Source organism: Hyperoodon ampullatus (assembly GCF_949752795.1).
Source record: "Hyperoodon ampullatus genome assembly, chromosome: 2".
Lineage (NCBI taxonomy): Eukaryota > Metazoa > Chordata > Mammalia > Artiodactyla > Ziphiidae > Hyperoodon > Hyperoodon ampullatus.
In genome coordinates, this window is record NC_136915.1 from 109,538,162 (window position 1) to 109,559,298 (window position 21,137).

Sequence of the window (21,137 nt, forward strand, 5' to 3'; positions counted from 1 at the left end):
TATCAACCTAAATTTTGGTTCCCTTTTTGTGATGACTCTTGGAGATTTCCCTGAATTTCTTAATAGGTTAAGCTATTCATTTAAAAGTATGTATGTAATTTTTTATCCAGCATTTCTATGTGTTTTATTTAATTTCGCCTTATCTAGTTGGCCTTGATTTCAGAAATTGAAGTATAAGTGTGGTTATGATCTTGGAAAAGTTTAAAATGGTAGTGACATTATGCGAAGTTTACTCTAATTTGAAAACTCTTAGGTAGTATTTGGAAGCTTAACCGTGCATCCTAAAATGTCAGACTGAGGATTTTGTACCTAATTCAGTAGTCTTTGGGATACCATTGAATAATTTTGAGCACAGAGTGACACAATACTATCACAACTATTTTATGCAAGTTTCTCCCTTTGTTCCTGCTGCTGCTAATAAAAATAATCATAATAGGGCTTCCCTGGTGGCGCAGTGGTTGAGAGTCCGCCTGCCGATGCAGGGGACACGGGTTCGTGCCCCGGTCTGGGGGGATCCCACATGCCGCGGAGCAGCTGGGCCCGTGAGCCATGGCCACTGAGCCTGCGCGTCCGGAGCCTGTGCTCCGCAGCGGGAGAGGCCACAACAGTGAGAGGCCCACATACCACAAAAAAAAAAAAAAAAAAAAAAAATGGGGGGGAACCTAAACATCTAGGTTTTTCCTTAAATTAGTGTCCCAGGTCCTGAGAAAATAATCTTTAATGTAAAATTAGGAAAGGCAGAAAAAAAAAAAAAAGTAAGGCAGCTTTGTAAAAGCTTTATACTAGATTCTTCCAGCTAGCCAGCTCAGTATTTCTTTGTCTGACCTAACAATATGCTAAGCAGTACACTAAATTACATTTGAGCAGATATCCTTAAGCAATAGAAGGTCAATAAAATCTTGAATGAGATTGTTCAGTGGTCCCCAATCAATGAAATTTTTAGGAAGAGGGCGTTGCTATGATAATTACCAACCTGGAAAAAATTTAATGTTTGCGATACATAAATGTTCCAAAATCTGTTTTTTTTAATTTACTTTCATAAATATATAGTCTCCAGCAATAAGTAAATAGTGAAATTTTTCACTATCAGTAAGAACATAGTGCAATTTGTATTTCAGAGTCCAGTTATTGTAAAGGCTTAAGTAATTGAAAAGCAACAGTTTCAGCTTTTAGAGGAAAGGCTCAATTTTCATGATGAATGTGGATTACCTTGGGTATTACTAGACTGTTAAGTAATTAAGAGTTCACAACTCTTAATACATATTGAAATCCCAGACTCTCAGTAAATGGGAAGGTTAATATTTTTTAAAACTCAGTTTTATACCTGGATATAGTAGGGCTGCTGTGAGCAGCAATAAAATATGGGGGGAGAAGTTGAACAATTTGTTTCTGTGAATTGTTAGGGTTTAATTTTTGTGGGAGTCTGTGCAATTTCCTATGTAATACATGGATTATTTCTTAAAAGTCCAAAGGAATAAGTGACAAAGACACAGCCTTAACCTCAAAACTCTACCGTACAGAAGTATTACTTTGAGAGACTATGGCAACCAGGAAACAGAGTATACTTTTAGATGTGCCACGATGAGTGCCCTCTTTTTAAGCTTTTCTTTTTTTTTTTTTAATTTATTTTATTTATTTATTTTTGGCTGCATTGGGTCTTCGCTGCTGTGCGCGGGCTTTCTCTAGTTGCAGCGAGTGGGGGCTACTCTTCGTTGCGGTGCACAGGCTTCTCGTTGCGGTGGCTTCTCTTGTTGCAGAGCACAGTCTCTAGGCACGCGGGCTTCAGTAGTTGTGGCATGCAGGTTCAGTAGTTGTGGCTCATGGGCTTAGTTGCTCCACGTCATATGGCATCTTCCTGGACCAGGGCTCGAACCTGTGTCCCTTGCATTGGCAGGCGGATTCTTAACCACTACACGACCAGGGAAGCTCCGTGTCCTCTTTTTATACTTGGAATTATGTAAAATATGATATGCCCCACAAAAATCTGGATTAGTGAGCATTGTAATAAGCAGAAATCATATCTTGGGAATTCCCTGGTGGTCCAGTGGTTAGCACTCCGCGCTTTCACTGCCATGGCCCGGGTTCAATCCCTGGTTGGGGAACTAAGATCCCGCAAGCCCTGCGGTGCAACTGAAAAAAAAAAAAAGAAAAAAGAAATCATATCTTGTAGCTCAGAGTGCTATATGCTGATATAGAAGCTACTATCCTTCCAGAGTGGGAAATGCCTATTGCAAGATATTTCTGTGACACTTGATTTCCCTGATGTATTAAATAAAATCTGAGATTATGACAGATTTATTTTGCAGTCAGATCCCAGCACTACCACTTACTAGTTTATGATTTGGAGCAAGATACTTAATGTAATAGGTAGATGGGTCAAAACTTGTCTCTTGCATCCTAGAAAATCACATGAACCTCACATGTAGCTATTTGAACAGCCTTCATCCTGGGATACCTTCTGTTTCTAAAATACATTGAGATTGCCTTCACTGTGAATTGAAACAAAACCTTAGTTTTAAACAAAACCAAAAAATAAAAAGCAATTCTTTCCTTCCCTCCCTGACATATTTCCAGAAATGAAAGTAACTTTTGGTGAGAGAATAGGGCCTGTGTATAAGTAAGCTAAGTTTTAAGCCAAAGGCACCTGAAGATAAATGTCACTTAGAGGTTTTTTGTTTATTATAAAATATCTGCTTTATTTTTAAAAATAAAAGACTATTATTCCATGTTAAATGTGGTTGCCATTCTCTGTGAAAGGATTGAAAATTCTAACATTTTTTATTTCTTAAGTTTTTTGTTCTACTTAAAACGTCCCTTAGATTTTGAAAGGAAATACACATTAGTTGAATCTGAAATTCAACTTGCCATTTAGAGTTCTAACTTCAGCTGCTCTCTCTTAAGTACCTTATTTCTTTAAAATAGTTCTTTTGTGACAATACTGTTCAGTGCTTCAAGCACTGATCACAGTGAAACAGAGTTCTACAGGCCTTTTGTAGTTATATGAGTTGTTTCTATGGGACCTGCTCTGATGATGTGTAATTGTAATTATCTTTGTTTAGCTTTAAACACTATTTAAAATAGATGGTGTGTGTTTGCTGCTAAGACACCAAGGAACTTTGCAGAAACTAATTATCTCCTCAGCAACAGTCTTAATAAAACTGCCTTCTGAATGAAGGGAGGTAGTCAATATTTTCTTCTCTCTCCATAGTCATATGAAGTTTAATATGAATTTTGTATTGCTTTCCCTTCTCCTTTTATACATAATGAAATCAAAGAAATAAAATATAGTAACTGATCACAGGGACCTCTTTACAGGCATAATTTTCATGCCTTTTTCAAAGCAGAGAACCTGCCCTGAAAAAGGATCTAGGTAAATAGATTCAGCAGTGACCTGAACACATGCAAGTGCTTGCCCTAAGCAGTTAGTCTGTTAAGTCTCTGGGGTCCATGCAGGTTTGCAGTGTGCAGACTGTCATCTCCTGTGTCAGTATTTGCACATCTTATGGATATACTCCCCCCTGGCCCTTACTACTTCCCTCTTCATTTGTCTCATTAGTCATACTGGCCTAATAGATCCTCAGTTAGTGGGGAATACGTCAAATTTCAACTTCTGAAATTATATATGACATGGGTTGTTCTACTCACCACAAATATTTTCACCAAAGTCTTTGTGAAACAGTCAGAAGTAATATTGCCCTAGTTATGAGTTCTAGAATACATAAACATTTATTGAACAAATGAGAGGAACATAGTCAATAGTTCATTCACTCTTTCAGCAAATATTTACTGAATATTGGAATACCTCTGTGAATAAAAGCAAAGATCCTAATCCTCAAGAAGCTTACATTTGAATGCAGAGAGAGACAGAAATAAACAATAACTTAATAAGTATATTTTATAGTAAATCAGAAGATGATAAATTCTATGGGGGGAAAAAAGCAGAGCAAGGTGAAGGGAAATCAGTAATGCATAGAGGCAGTAGGGTTCAGTCACACTACTCAGTATGGTATCAGGAAAGGCCTCATTAAGAAGAGATTTGAGCAAAAACTTGGAGGAGGTGAGGGAATGAGCCAAAAACAGATACGGGGAAGAGACTCTCAGGCACAGCAGCGCTGTGTCCTAAGGCAGGATCATGCAGTGTGTTCAAGGAGACTGAAGAGTCTGGGGTTGAAGTCAGGGAAGTATCAGACACCTGATTGTGGAGGGCCTTGTAGACTCTTTTGAGGACTGGTTTTCACTATGAATTAGAGAGCATTGTAGGACATTGGGGTTTTTTTAACAGCTTTATTGAAGTAAAATTCATATACCACACAATTCACCCCTTTAAAGTATTCATTGGTTTTTGGTATATTCGCAGATATGTGCAACTACCGCCACAGTCAATTTTAGAACATTTTCATCACCTCAGAAAGAATCCCCCAGCCTTAAGCAACCACTAATCTGCTTTCTGTCTCTATAGATTTCCCTGTTCTGGACATTTCATATAAATGGAATCATATAATATATAGTCTTTTGTGAGTGGCTTCTTTTACTTAGTATAATGTTTTCAAGGTTCATCCATGTTGTAGCCTAGATCAATACTTCTTTCCTTTCTACAGATGAATAATATTTCATTGTGTGAAATGAAATACCATATTTTGTTTATCCATATGTCAGTGATGGACATTTGAGTCATTTCCACCTTTTGGCTATTATGAATAATGCTGCTATATATATTTGTGTACAAGTTTTTGTGTGTATTGTAGAGTTTTGAGTAGAACCATGGCATCTGACTTATATTTTAGCAGGATCACCCTGGCAATCAAGTTAATATGAATTGAGAAGTATTATTTATCTTAAAATATTCAGAATGAATATGGGTTATTATAAAAATGCAAGTTTCCTAGACATATATAAATGAACTATACCCATTATGTATTCACCTACTGAGTCATTATTCTTGTTGTGTTTCTGAAGCACATGATCATACCTTGCAAATAAATGAGCATCTTGGTTTGGGTTTTGAGCTGGCTTGCCTTATCACTTCACAAGTCAATCAGTGTTAAAGAGTTCTGGTCCTTGCTGGCAGCAGTTGACATGTTAGGTTAGCTGTGTGAGCTGAGAGGCCAAGAACCAGATCAGTACGGATGGAATTGTTCTCCCAATAGAAGAAATCCCTCTGTCTTCTCAGAAACAGGATAGAAGTGGAGTAGAAAAGGGAGGTGAGGTGAATGTATTAGTAGTGCTGCCAACATTACCTGAGCCCTGCCTGAACTGTGGATGAAGAGAGCTCTTTAGTCTTCCCCAGTTCTGTCAGTCAGTTCAGTACTTTCTTAAGACTTTTGACAAGGAGGAAAAGTAACCCTAGATCAACAGTCCTCTTACTGCCAGATTCTCTTTCAAACCAATAATAATGACTACACATAGTAGGTTCTCTATAACACTACTGGATTCAAATAAACCCTCATTAACAAGCCTGCACAATAATTAATGGTCTCATTTTTCAGTTATTTTCTCTCTAACTAGCAAAGACAGATGAAGAAAAATAGGCTCCCCCCCCCAATAATTCATGCTCATTGTAATAAAAAAAAATTAAATATAAAAGTCAAAATCATTCATACTACCACACAACTCAGAGCTAACCACTGTTAATATTTTGGTATATTTTCTCCTAGTGTTTTTTTCTTTACCTGAAGGTTTTTGAGTTTTGTGTGTGTTACGTTTGTTTTTCACATAATAAGGATCACATTACATTGTCTATAAAGTTTTATACTTGTTTTGCCCGCTTTTAATTATACTGAGAACATTTTACCATGTTATTAAAATTACTTTAAATGATCCTAATGGCTCTATAGTTTCAATTTTAAGGATGTATCTCTGTTTAACCATTACCATTTGACATTTAGATTGTTTACAGTTTTCTGCTTGATATAAATACTGCAGTAAACATCTTGTATATTGATAAACCCTTGTCCTATCTCTGAATATTTCCTCAAGTTAAATGTACAGTGAGGCAGTCTCAAATATTGCTAGTAGAAGTGTAAATCCATAACTTTTCTGGAAAGCAATCTGACATTATATATTCAAGGGCATGGGGTTGACTGCATGGCTCTTGTTGTTATTGAGGGGTTTTTTTAGTTTCTTGATTTTTTAGAAGCCCTAACTCAGGTGTTGGAAGTGTTCTATATCTTGATCAAGGAGATGGTTACAAGACTGTATACATTTGTCAGAATCATCAGATGATATCCTTAAAAGTGGTACATTTTATTGCCTATGAATTATATCTCAATTAAAAAATTAAAATTTTAAAAAACAAAGCACTGTAGTACCAAACTGACATTTTTTCCTTGATATGGTTAGAAAGATAGAAAGATAAAAAGAAATAGTTTTCTTACTATGTATTTCAGTGTTATTTAGTGACATGCCCTAGAACCACCAGATATTAGCTGGTGTTATGAGCACATGATTTGAGAAACACTGATCCATAGCAACTCCTAAGAGGGGATTATGATGACACTAAGAAGTAAAATTTATTTACCATATACTATGTGTTAGACACTGTTTTAATACTTTATACCCATGCTATCCAAAATGTAGCCACTAGCCTTTGTAACTATTGAACACTTGAAATGTGGCTAGTCTAGTTTGAGGTGTGCCACAAGTATAAAATACATATTGGATTTCAAAGACTTAGTACACAAAAAGTGTAAAATATCTCATTAATAATTTTTTAAGTTGATAATGTTTTAGATATATGGATTAAGACAAATATGCTATTAAAATTGATGTTACTTATTTCTTTTTACCTTTTTAATGTGCTTACTAGAACATTTAAAATTACATAGCCACTCACATTTGTGACTTGCTTTGCATTTCTATTGGATAGTGCTGCTTTATTCATTAAATTTTTATTTAATTCTCATAACAACCCAGTGAGGTAGGTATTTTTATTATTATCATCAACCTTATTTTTCAGATGAGACTTAAGAGTAGTTAAGTACTTTGTCCAAAGTCATAGAGCTAGTAAGTGGCAAAACTGGAATTGAACTCAGTTTGTTTCCAGTCTGGGCACTCAGTTGAAATAATATTTTAGGAAGATTTATCTAGCTATAATTTTTTTTTTTTTTTTTTTTGCGTTACGCGGGCCTCTCACTGTTGTGGCCTCTCCCGTTGCGGAGCACAGGCTCCGGACGCGCAGGCTCAGCGGCCATGGCTCACGGGACCAGCCGCTCCACGGCATGCGGGATCTTCTTGGACCGGGGCACGTACCCGTGTCCCCTGCATCGGGAGGCGGACTCTCAACCACTGCGCCACCAGGGAAGCCCTAGCTATAATTTTTTTAAATCCCTTGCTTATAAATGTCACAAGATAGCAAAATATGTTTTTATCAAATGGAAAATATGTGAAGCTTTCTGCCTACTAAAAAATATTGTAAACCAAAGCAGGGAAATAACAGTATAAAAGTAAGGAATCATTTAGTTTTGTTTAAAGATTTCTGTCATCCAGAGATAATTAAGAATGAGATTTAAGACAGTGTTGCCCTTTGGATAGAAATGACTAACTTGATTAACTAGTGGCAGCTGTTAGTTTCATTACTACCCGAGATGATGCCTGAGCTTTGGTAATAATATAATTCTGACAAAGTCAGGACATTAGTGTTTTTTTGTAGAGAGTGCAGTTTAGAGCTTAGAAAACAGTTGGCATTTTGAATTTCTGTAGATAGATTTGAAGCTGGGAGGATGCCGATTCATATTATCAACAGGTTCTTTATAGATTTCTACCTAAACAAGTAACACTAGAGACTTGGACCTTCTCCTATAACCACGAGTTGGTTTGATCTCTGAATTATTTACTGAAAAATTAGGATCCTGTGACAGAATTTACATTTCAAAGGAAGAGGAATTCAGAGGACACTTCTTCACTTGTAGGTATTTCAGAATCAGTTTTGAAACTGTTGGAACCATCACCATCTACCATCTCTTGGTAGAGATTTTTGGGAGAGTTTACTTTTCTCCTGTAACCAAAGTGTTAAAACACCATTGCCAAGAGCTGTGATGGAGTGTATCACCTGTCACTGACAAGCATTTATTGAGCGCTGTTATGTGTAAAGTTCTGTGCAGGTGTTAGAAAGATGAAGACATATTCTATGTCGTTAAAGATCTCAGTGTCTAATGGAAAAATAGGCATATAAATGAATAACTCTAACAAGATGCTTTTTTAAAAAACTAAATTTAACCCAAGATTCAAATCTGTGTCCCCTGATTCCAATTTATTTGTACACTGAAACATATTTTTTAATTAAAAATAGCTTTTTGTTACAAAATCAATACATAATCCTTATAGGAAAAAATATTTAATACAGTTAAGCAAAAATAAGATAATAAAAACATCCATACTACCACCATCACACCATTGGAAATATCAACCATCTTGATGTATGCCCTTTTAGGTTTTTTCCTATTAATGTGTACACATGTATGTTTAAATAAAGTGGAATATACTATACATGTACTTTCAATGAAAATACTTATATATGTCATTTTTAATAACTGAATAGCATTCTATTGTCCAATTGTGCCACAACTTATTTAACCAATCCTCAGTTTTTTGTTCACTCCACTCAACAAGTACTTATTGAGCACCTATGTATTCCAAGAGCTATCTTGAGACTAGATATATGGCAGTAAACAAAACAAATATTTTTGATATTCATTGTTTATAACTTTTTTACTCTTATAAACAGTGCTGTAACAAACATGATTTTATATAGATCTTTACACACTTGTCCATTTGTTCACTTGGGATAATAGTAATTGGGCATATACTATATGCCAGACAATCTGCTGACTTCATTTCATATATTATCTCATTTAATCTTCATGATCTGAAAGGTAATATTCTTGTGGTTCCAATTTTCAAGTGAAGAAACTGGAACATTAAGAGAAGACAATTAAGTAGTTTGCCTTAAGTCATATAGCAAGGAAGTGCAAAGCTAGAATTCAGGTTCAGATTTTTGTGATCCTAGATTCAATGCACTACTAGCAATGTTGAGATGAAATTACTGCATCAGAGAATTTAACATTTTTAAGATGCTTAAATACGAATTTGTCAGCCAGAAAAATTTTACGTTTATAGCTTCACACCATGCCCTTCCAACCCTGAAGTTAACTGCTCCTGATTCTTAAAAATAAACAAATTTTAAAAATCATCAATTTGGGACTTCCCTGGTGGTGCACTGGTTAAGAATCTGCCTGCCAATGCAGGGGACACAGGTTTGAGCCCTGGTCCAGGAAGATCCCACATGCCACTGAGCAACTAAGCCCGGAGCAACTAAGCCTGAGCGCCACAACCACTGAGCCTGTGCTCTAGAGCCTGTGAGCCACAACTATGGAAGCCCACGCACCTAGAGCCCGTGCTCTGCAATGAGAGAAGCCACCGCAATGAGAAGCCTGTGCACTGCAATGAAGAGTGGTCCCCAGTCGCAAGCCCACGCGCAACAACGAAGACCCAACGCAGCCAAAAAATAAATAAAACTAATAATTTTTTAAAAATAGATTAAAGAAAAGAAAAAAATCATCAATTTGTATGGAGAAAATTAGTTAAAAAACATTTTACTTCAACTCGAAAGAAGAAAGCAGCAGATGAATAATGCAAAGCTAAAAGAAGAGACCAATAAATGAAAAAGTCAGAAATAGAGACAGAGTCAGAGAGGTATGTACTGTCTGGTTTCAAAGCAGCCTCCAGTTCCAGATTCCAGCCCCTTATGAGGCACTGATCTTACACTGGTTCAGTGATAGACCCCCACCCCCATGTCGTTGAGTACACTTTTTTTCTTTTGCTTAAGCTAGTTTGAATGGGTTTCTGTCTCTTGCAGCCAGAAGGTTGCAGTTTAGGAAAATGATATTATCTTTTAAAAGTTTATAGGATGTGCCTTTTTGTGTGGTATGTAAGACCCTATCCATTGTTTGCATATTTGTTTCAGGATTTGTTGGGTTAGACAATAAAAAACTTTAAATGGAAGGAAAAGCTCAAAAATGCTAATCCCGTGTAGTGACACATGAGTGACTCGTTTACTTTTTTATTTCCTATGCTATCTACATTTTAATGTTTTTTAATGATGAGAAAAATATTAAGATGCTCTACAAATTTTTAAAGGTCAATTTGATGTCCCTTGGGATTATTAAGTAGTAAAGTATGTAGTTGATTATCCTCTACACAGTCCTGCAAAACTGTATTACCTTCCCCAATTGAATGATGCATCCTTTATGACATAAGTTCTTTCACTAGGATTATCATTAGAACTTCCGGGCTTGAATGAGACCTGTTATTTATAAATCACCTTATTGTACTCTTTGGTCTAAGAGGCAGTGTAGCACAGCAATTAAGAGCAAGGCCTCTAGTGACTAACTGACTACCTTTTTTAAATCCTAGTTTTGCCATATGTCCACTTGTATGACCTTAGGCAAATTATTTAACTTTTTTGGGCCTCAGTTTTCTCAACTATAAAATGGAGGTAATAATAGCTCCTTATATCATTGTTATGATGATTGGGTGATATATATAAAATATTAGAGGAGACTCTGGTGCAGGGTAAGCACTTACTTAATATGTGTTACTTGCTGATGCTGTTGTTATTACTATTACATTTGGGGAAAATAAAGTAAAAAAGACTTTGAGGGCTTCCCTGGTGGCGCAGTGGTTGAGAGTCTGCCTGCCGATGCAGGGGACGCGGGTTCGTGCCCCTGTCCGGGAAGATCCCACATGCCACGGAGCGGCTGGGCCCTTGAGCCATGGCTGCTGAGCCTGCGCGTCCGGAGCCTGTGCTCCACAACGGGAGAGGACACAACAGTGAGAGGCCCGCGTACCGCAAAAAAAAAAAAAAAAGACTTTGGATACTCATTGTCACCACCTCTATTGTCACCCATACTTCCAAATCACTTGTTTTGAAAACTACTTTAACGTAATTCAAGAGCAGAATTATATTATTATGCCAGGTTGGAATATACTGGGGCAGTGGTAAAATTTACTCTGACGGTAGTCCAATTGCCAGGTGACTTTTGTAGTCTTTGGAGAAAAAGCTTTAGTAGCTTGATTTCCATTTGTGCTCACACAAATTACCCCTTTGAAGCCTCCAGACTCAGTACCTCTATAATTAATAGACTTGCACAGAGTCTTCAACATCCATGTTTGCTACAGATAGGTAATTTGGAGCTTTGTTTCCTGTTGGGTTTGGGGGGGTTTGTTTGTTTGTTTGTTTTGGTATGGCAGTCACCATTCTACTCCTCTAGTTGTGGTTGCTCTGACAAATTGACGTGGTCTTGAATGTTCCCAGTGGTGAGAAAGTACATCTGTAGCTCTCTTCATTCTCAGACGATAACCTCCTTTCATATCTTTATGTAACTGATATGACAGGCAGTTCACTCTTTGAGGAGTCCATCTTTTGCCCTGTGGACTATGAAGATAATCCTTTCTCCTCGCATGATACTCCAATGAATGGCACATGCACAGTGCTGGATACATGGAGAATCCCATTGGTTGCTTTTTTGTCCTGTTTCTTCACAGAGGGAGAGGAAGTAGGACCAAGGGCTCCTATTTATTTGTTTTGCTTTGCTTTGCTTTTTGTTTTTTCATACATCAGGTGTCCAGTACTAAGGTGGGAACTGGGAAGGAGTAGCTACGTCTTTTAATAGGCAGTTACACTGTTTGTAAGAAAGTATCATAGGGTAAAGTAACCTCAATGGAATTGGTTATAATCAAGGAAATATTTTATATCTTAATTCAGTGTTTCCCAAGGTCTGTTCTATAGAAAATTTGTTTGGGGAGATATTGATAGATATTCCATTTTAAAAGATTCTTAGCCAGCTAAGTTTGGAAAAATCACTGTATCCTCCTGGAAAGGAGAGATATTCACATTAGCATGCTTAAGATTGTGAGAAACTTCAGAGTATAGAAACCCTATAGATATAGAAGCTTTTTTTCTTAATTCTATCTTAATATAATGTTTTTATTAAAAGAGTATGTATAAATATAAGTTAGAAAATATAATAATATAATGAATACCCTTGGATCCTTCACCTAAGGACTAGAAAATTGCCAATAACATGGATCTATCTGTGTGATCTGCTGAAATTACATCCTTTGTCTCCCTACAACAAGTAAGCACTATCCTAAATTTTGTGTTTAATTCCCTTGCTTTGATGGGGAGAGTTGTATTTTTATCACTAATTCTAAACAATGAGTTGTTTAGTTTTACTTATTTTTGAGCTTAATAAAAAAATTTTATCATACTTTTTCACTCAACATGCTTCTAAGATTCATTTGTATTGTTCCATGTAAACTTGTTCATTCCTTTGTCGGTGCTGTGTACCATTCCACTGTGTGAACATACCACAGCTTGCTTCTCCCACCTGTCCATAGATATTTGAGGTGTTGGTTTTTTGTTTTGTTTTGTTTACTATTGCTATTACTATTTCTTCAGTCAGAGAGCAGCAAGAAAAAAAATGTGAGCCAAGGATATTGACAGAATGTTATGATTATACTGTTTGGGAGCAAGAGGGAAGATATTTATTAAGTAGCTGCTTTATATAAAGTACACTTCCAAAGCAGGGCCTAAAATACAAAGAAAATAAGATGTCCCTATCTTTGATGATCTTATGTCCAGATAGGGGACTTAAACAAATCTGTATTTCTCAAATTAGGATATGATTAGTACCAGGGACACACAAAGGCACCAAATAAACATGACACATCTTTTGGAGTGTCTGTTTTCTTAGAATTGCCAGGGGGAGGGGATGTTCTGGGGTAGAATTAAATAATTTAACTGGTAAATTCCTTGTCAAAAATATGTTTATATTGAAATTTAAAAGGTCCTTTTATGAAAAATAACAAAATTGTTATGTATTTTTAAAACAAAATACCAGACCTCAAAGAAAGATGTAAGCTGGTAAACCAATTTGGACTGTACCCTCAGGACTAATAAATTCATTGCCTTCTGTTGTTAGGGGTTCTTAGGAACAGAAATTTGAGAAGTGTTAATGTATGTAAGTTAAATAAAATGCATCCAAAATAGATATAATTAACTCCGGCAGAGTAATCAGGAAATGCTTCACAGTGGAGATAGCATTTGTGCTAGACCTTAAAGAGTAAGTTGGATTCCCATAGGAAGAAAGAGCATTCAGGACTGAGAAAACAGCATAACTGAGGACAGGAGGTGGTGGGGAAAGGTACAGCCCATTTGAGAAATAATGAGTTCTTTCTGGGTAAAGTATATACATCCAGTGAGGAGCAAGATGATGTGTGTGTGAGATTCCTAATATTTTCCGACATAAATGTTGAATGCCAGACTTTTTCCTTACTCCTGACAAAATTGCTGTTGAATATGTAGCAAAAGTATAGCACGTAGGTGACATTTAAGCTGAGGTCTTAACTTCTTTAAAAAATATGAATCTGATTCATGTATTCCTTCAGCAAATACTTAATTCAACATCTACTTTATACTAAGGATACACACATCAAGAAGATATTACTCGAAGTGTACATTCACTGGTAAGAGAAGTCATTAGAAGAGAACTTCCACAGCTCCCACTACTGCTGCTATCCTCTGCCTTCACATCCCAGTGGAGAATGCTCCTGTCTAAGCCCAGCACTCCTACTGGGGCGCCAGATTCCATCCCCTCACCTACCCCAGGGCATCACTCCAAACCTTCTCCTCTCTCAATCCTGAATGGGTTTTTCCCACTCTATTGGATCATTCACAGAAGTGTAGAAACATGCTAGGATTTTTCCCCATCTTTAAAAACCTTCTATTAACCTCCTATCTCTTTCCACGTTCTATACTATTTATCTGTTCTCTTTTATAGCAAAATTCTTCAAGAGTTGTTTTTACTCACTGCCTCTGATTCCTCTCCTTATATATTCTCTTAAACCTCCATCTTCTTTTAAACCTTATCTCTTCTCTTAAGCCACTCCATTCAGGCTCTCATGCCCATCAATCCCCAAAATTTCTTCTGTTGTGGTTCCAGGGATCTCCACATGGCTAAAGTCAGAGTCAACTTTTAGTACTCATTTTACTTGACATATCAGCAGCATTTGACACAGTTGATCAGTTCCTTCACTTTAAAAGACTTTTGTCACTTAGCTTCCCGAGACTGTACTCTCCTAGTCCTCCTCCCTCACTTGCCATTCCTTCTCTGTCTCTTTTGTTCATTTCTCCTGTTTTTGGAATCCCTGGAACTCTGTCCTTGGACTACCTCTCTTCTTGTCTGCACCTCACTCCCACGTAGTCTCATGGCTTTAAATTTTATCCTGTAATGACTCCCAGATTTACATCTCTAGTCTAGAGTTTTTCAACTTCAGCACTGTTAGTATTTGAGGACAGACAATTCTTTGTTGTGGGGAACTGTCCTGTGCATTATAGGATGGTCAGCAACATCCCTGGCCTCTACACACCAGATGCCAGTAGCACTCCAGCAGTTATGGCAACCAAAAATGTTTCCAGACATTGCCACATGTCCTCTGGGCATAAAATCACACCCTTCCCCATTGAGAACCTCTATTTTTAGTCTGAGCTTCTCCCCCAGACTCCAGATTTATATATCTAACTATTTGACACTTCTACTTGAATGTCTAATAAACATCCATATTTAACAATGATCAAACCAAGCTTCTGATATTTCTTCTTAAATATAATACCCCTCAGACTTATCCATTCTTCTAGTTTCTTAGGCCAAAAACCTTGTTGTCTTCGTGACTCCCCTCTTTCTCTCACCTACATCCTGATTTACCAGTAAATCTTGTGATCCTTCCCTTCAAAGTGTGTTCAGAATCTGTTGCCCCCTCACCACTACCACCCTGGTTCATGCCACCATCACTTCCCATCGGGATCATTACAACTGCCTTACCCTTAACCCCTATAGTCTGTTCTCAATACAGCAGTAGAGTGATCCTGAGAAAATATGTAATTCAGGGCATGTCACATCTCTGCACAAAACCCTCCAGATGTTTCCCATCTTACTTAAAGTAAAAATCAAAATCCTTACAACCCTTACCAGGCCTTACATGATCTCATCTTCACACTCCCCTCCACCCCCTTCCCTTAATCTCTCTAATCTCATCTCTTACTACCCAACTTCACTCGAGCCACACCAGCCTCCTTTCTGTTCCCTGAACATACCAGGCCTTGGACCCCTTGCGCTTGCTCCTCTCCCAGATATGTCTTCCATTGCCTTATTCAAGTCTTGGCTCAAATGTCAGTTTCTCAGTGAGGTCTTCCTTGACCACTAGATTTAAAATCTCACACCACCACTATCACCTCCAAGTCTCCTTCAAACCTGCTTTATTTTTCTCCATAGCATTTTCTTCATCTAACATACTAGAGAGAGTCATCTAACATAATAGAGAGAGTTCTCTTGAATAAGAGAACAAGATTGTCTGGGTTTGCATCACAACCTGGTCACTTTTAAGATATAAGACTTGATTCCTGTGCCTCAATTTCTTTGTAAAGTAGGATAGTTTCTATCTCATTAGAATAGTACCTCACATATAGTAAGTGATATGTTTTCACCATTATTATTATATTTTACTTATCAATTTTGCTTATCTTCCCTCCTCCCCCAGTGGAATATAAATTCCATGAGAGCAGAATTTTTTTACTTCACTTACTGCTATAGTCACAGCTTCTGGAACAGTGCCTGGCACATAGGTGCTTAATAAATGTCTGTTGATCAAATTGTTATCTCTAGAAAGACTAATGGGGAGAAGAAGAGTCAAGGAAGACTTGAGCTTTATGTATACTATTTAAAACTTTTACAAAAAGAATGTATTCATGTATTACTTGTGCCCTCAAAAAACTCATAGGCTTACATGGAAAATAGACATGTAAACAAATAAATTCCTAGAGGAATATTGTGACAGCAAGTTGGGTTTTAAAAGATGCATCGTTCCACTAGATAAAATGCGAGAGGGATGAGACAGCTTTCTAGACAGAGAGAATAGTATGTGCAAAAAGCAAAGAGGTATAAAACACAGTGGTAGCTCTGACAACTGTAATCAGTATTTTGAGGTATTAAAAGTTCCATCTTGGTGAATAGATAAAGAAGATGTGGCACATATATACAATGGAATATTACTCAGCCATAAAAAGAAACAAAATTGAGTTATTTGTAGTGAGGTGGATGGACCTAGAGTCTGTCATACAAAGTGAAGTCAGTCAGAAAGAGAAAAACAAATACCGTATGCTAACATATATATATGCAATCTAAAAAAAAAAAAAAAGAAAAAAAGCTTCCGATGAACCTAGGGGCAGGACAGGAATAAAGACACAGATGTAAAGAATGGATTTGAGGACACGGGGAGGGGGAAGGGTAAGCTGGGACGAAGTGAGAGAGTAACACTGACATATATACACTACCAAATATAAAATAGGTAGCTAGTGGGAAGAAGCTGCATAGCACAGGGAGATCAGCTCCGTGTTTTGTGACCACCTAGAGGGGTGGGATAGGGAGGGTGGGAGGGAGACGCAAGAGGGAGGGGATATGGGGATATACGTATACATACAGCTGATTCACTTTGTTATACAGCAGAAACTAACACAACATTGTAAAGCAATTATACTCCAATAAAGATGTTAAAAAAAGTTCCATCTTGGGACTTCCCTGGTGGTCCAGTAGTAAAGAATCTGCCTTACAATTCAGGGGACATGGGTTCCATCCCTGGTCGGGGAACTAAGATCCCACATGCTGCGGGGCAACTAAGCCCACACACCACAACTACTGAGCTCGCACGCCCCAGCTAGAGCCTAAGTGCTCTGGAGCCCGTGGGCCACAACTAGAGAAGAGAAAACCCGCACACCACAACTAGAGAGAAGCCCACACACTGCAACGAAAGATCCCGTGTGCTGAAACAAAAGATCCCGTGTGCCGCAACTAAGACCCGACGCGGCCAAAAATAAAATAAATAATAATGTCTTTAAAAAAATAAAAGTTACATCTTATCCTTCTCTCTCACTAATTCCTATGTTCCAGCTAAGTATTTGGCTATAATTAGAAGCTTATTACTCCATTAAGGCAAATATCTTGGGTTTTTTTCTCATTATTTTCCTGTAAGTCTTTTTCTATTTTCCTGCTCCCCAGAATGTCCATTCATTTTTTTCATCATACCACTCTTCAGATTTGATTCTAAATTCCTGCAATGTCTTTGTTATAATAAGAAACTCACATGTAATTTCTATCTGTGGAGTATAGTAAAAAAAAAAAAGGAGATAGGTAGATAGATAGATAGATAGATAGTTTTGTTATAATATGTAGCTTTGTTTAGGAACACAGTTGTTCAGCTCAATTATTTTAGTAATTAAAATTTTAAATCCTATAAATGTTAGTGTCTAGTCCCTTACCAAAGACTTAAAAGTGAAGAAACTTATTTTTCAATGTGTGATGCAAGACTTTTTTGAGGTTGACTTTTTAAAATCAGGGATTTTTTCTGCCCACCTTCCTTCTCTACATAGAGCTGGGAAAGCACCCTTGATGACAGCACAAACCAAGGCAAGCAATAGTGCTAATCCACTAGATTAGCTCCTGGTACCATCACTGATTATACCATCTCTCATGTTGCACTGTGATTGTGTATCTCTCTGAGAGCCCCTTAAAGTTAGGAGTCATAACAAGTGTTCATATGTACACCTAGTTCAGTGCCTACCGCATAATGCATGCTCAGTAAATACTGGCTAAATTTAATTGAACTGAGCTGAATTGAATTGGATTATAGTACCACAGGGGAAGGGGATTTTTGAGTTTGCTTTTTAAGTAAGACTGATTTAAAGCAAATCTAGAAAAGAAAAATCATTCTTTTTTGTTGTTTTTAAACATAGTCTAAAGTTTGGGATACAGATACCAATATATTCATCACCTATAATTTTTAAAGCATTCTGCAATGACTCATCAGAGTCCCCAAATAGATACTTTTTAAAAAGCCACAGTGGCCCTGGGGAACAAAATTAGGCCTGGCAAATATAAATAGTGTTTTCTCTTTGCAGTCAAGAATGTGGGGTCTTGGGCTTCCCTGGTGGCGCCGTGGTTAAGAATCCGCCTGCCAATGCAGGGGACACGGGTTCAAGCCCTGGTCCAGGAAGATCCCACATGCTGCGGAACAGCTAAGCCCGTGCACCACAACTACTGAGCCTGCGCTCTAGAGCCCGCCAGCCACAACTACTGAAGCCTGTGTGCCTAGAGCCCGTGCTCCGCAACAAGGAAGCCACCCCAGTGAGAAGCCCATGCACTGCAACAAAGAGTAGCCCTGCTCGCCGCAACTAGAGAAAGCCTGTGCGCAGCAATGAAGACCCAACGCAGCCAAAAATAATGAATAAATAAATGAAATTAATTAAAAAAAAAGAATAGATACCTAAAACACCTAAAGTTAAAAAAAAAAGAATGTAGGGTCTTGTTGATACACAGAGGAGGATCTTTAAGTATAATTTCAGGAAAGTTACTCCTTTCCTTTGCACAGGTAGGGGTCTCATGTGAAGCAAAGATCACCTCATAAATTCCTATAGGGTTTCCCAGCATATTTGTTTCATTCTTACTAAAAGTCCCTAATCAATAACTTCTTGTGTTATCTTTCAAAAAAAAAGGCAATGCTGCCTCATTTCCTGACACTTGTTTTCTGGCCTCAAAGTGTCTCCTGTCCAACTGGCCAAAGAGCCAGGCTAGACAGAGGTGCCAGTATTAACAGAGGTGTTCAGTAGAGGAATAGATGTATTTAGCTTCTGCTCCTTTCCTTCTACTTCACCATTTTCTTCTTTTGCAAAGGAGTTTGGAATTTAAATTTTCTAAGCCTAGAATCTTCCAGGTCTAAGACTGCACAGCTGTGGTAATAATAAGGTACCTGGTCATTTCTCCAACCCTCAATCTGCTATAGATCTGTATCCTGAGAACGAGTCCAGCATACTTATAAGTAATGCCCCCCAAACTCCTGTGTTATAGAGAAGGTTTTCTTGCCAATGGGTAGCTATTTTAATTACTTCATTTATTCCATATACCTTTATGGGGTACCTACTAGGTGTCAGCCTCTGTGGTAAACCCTGGAGATCCAAGATGAATAAGTGTTAGTCCCACCCTAAGTAACTCACAGTCTATTTTGGCATCAATAATGTATAGAGTACCTAATTAATAATAATATGGTGCTAAAATAGCACTAGGACAAAGTGATAATAATGATGGGGGTGATAAGTTCAGCATGGAGGAGAGTTTGGGAAGGCTTCACAGAAAAAGTGGCTTTTAATCCTCAGCCTTAAAGGATAAAAGGGATTTCATCAGACAAAGAAGGGGTAGTCTATCATTTCAGACATAGGACATAATAAGAGCAAAAACTTAAAGGTATGGAAGCTCAGGACATGTTTAGGGAACAGTGAATGGTTGGGCATGGAAGGCACATAGGCTGCATGGTTGGTGGGAGATAGAACCAGACAAGTGAGAGTATTGTGTGGTACTGAAGGGCACGGATTCTAGAGCTGGGTTTGAATCCCAGCTAAGACACTAACTAGCTTTTGTGACCTTGGCAAGTCACTTAACTTCTCTATAGCTTGGTTTCTTCATTTTTTAAATGAGGATAATAGCATATATACATATACTACGTTTATACTACACACAGCTCAAACCAGTTCTCAGAACAAAAGAAATACAAGTATTATTATGAGGCCGCATTATGAAGGGCCTTGAATTTTAATCTGTATATTATTCTGTAAGCAAAATAAAGGTTTTAAAGCAGAAGAGGGGAGAGTATGCAACAGGATATAATCTGTATCTTAGAAAAGTGGTGCCACTTTGGAGAGTAGACTGGATAAAGACAAGACTAGAGGCACAATACAAGTTCTGAGGCAGTTTCAAGAGTTTAGATAAGAGGTGCTGATATAACATGGTTCTGAGTTGATGTACAATAGCCTTGCCCTTAAAAATTCTGGGTTCCTGACTAGAAATTTCAAACTTGAAATATTAGTCTTAACAGATCTTACAAGTTTAACACTAAAAGACACAGTGAGAACCCTGGGGAAGCGCACAAAGGGGTTCTCCTTCTAGTCTGGATGTTTTAGTGCTCAACTGATGCTTCTGTTCTGCACCCAAATATTAGATCAGTGCTTCTTCCATTCTATTCATGATATCCTTTCATCTAGTTAAATGTCATGAGCAAGACATTCTGTTTTGGAGATGCTTTTTTTTTTTCCCTTGAGTAACCTCAAGTCTACTGGTCAGTTTCCTAGAGGAAGTTCTGGCTTCTGGACTGCACAGCCGAAGCAAGGACAGCTCTCAAGTTACATCAAGGTTAGCAAGCAGAAGATGAAATGGTGATGGAGAGGTGAGAAGAATGGCGCAACTTCCCCTCTTGCCTCGCTGCAGGCTTTCTCCACTGACCAGAGGGGTGTTGGAGAAGAGCCTTGGGTTTTGTGCTTCTTGTTATAACCCATCTCCAGATAGCCTGCTGAATCCTGAACTGTTGGCACAGACACCAAGATTCCAGTGGTGAGTTGAGAATAAGTCTGAGCCCATTCCAACCCACTTTTCTCATGTTTTCTTTATCAAATAAATAAATGTATTCCTTGTATTTGATAGCACAATCACTTTAGTTTCTGGCGAATTTTGTTGGGATCTTACTTGAGAAAAGGGTTATCAGAGCTTAAAGGAGTTTTAAAAAGTAAAAATTAGATGCACATACTACAGACTCTTCTCTTGACCCCTTTTATTTTTCATTAACCACATTCCTGAACAAGTCATTTCTGAAAACCCATCATATTTCTGTAAGAGCCATCCAAAAATTGTCCCTAAATTGCAATTTTCTGTGGTACTGAGAAACCATGTATGACTACAATAAAAATCCATTTTCTGAAAAGACACAAGTGATTTGTTTTTGTTTCTTTGGGGTTAATAACTATTTATGTGATGAGGCATGAGCTGGCTTTACACCAAACTTAGAGAAGGCATTGCCTCTACCCAAAGGATATGTAAAGTATGTCGAGACAAATAATAAATTCTGGTGTCAATGGGACTTCCCTAGTGGCACAGTGGTTAAGAATCCACCTGCTGATGCAGGGGACTCAGGTTCAATCCCTGGGCTGGGATGATCCCACATGCTACGGAGCAACTAAGCCCATGCACCACAACTACTGAGCCTGT

At 37.8% G+C, this 21,137-nt stretch overlaps 1 protein-coding gene across 1 annotated transcript in view; it reads left to right on the plus strand.

Annotated features, from left to right (window-relative positions):
* The window catches only part of VPS45 (vacuolar protein sorting 45 homolog), a gene marked incomplete at its 3' end in the record, with an annotated part of 66,237 nt that extends 45,930 nt beyond the window's left edge, over positions 1–20,307 (plus strand). Inside the window, exon 15 of the mRNA XM_079697792.1 lies at positions 20,220–20,307. Within this exon, the coding sequence (XP_079553918.1) occupies positions 20,220–20,307 (88 nt within the window). The remainder of the gene's footprint in view (positions 1–20,219) is intronic.
* Positions 20,308–21,137: the final 830 nt, after the last annotated feature.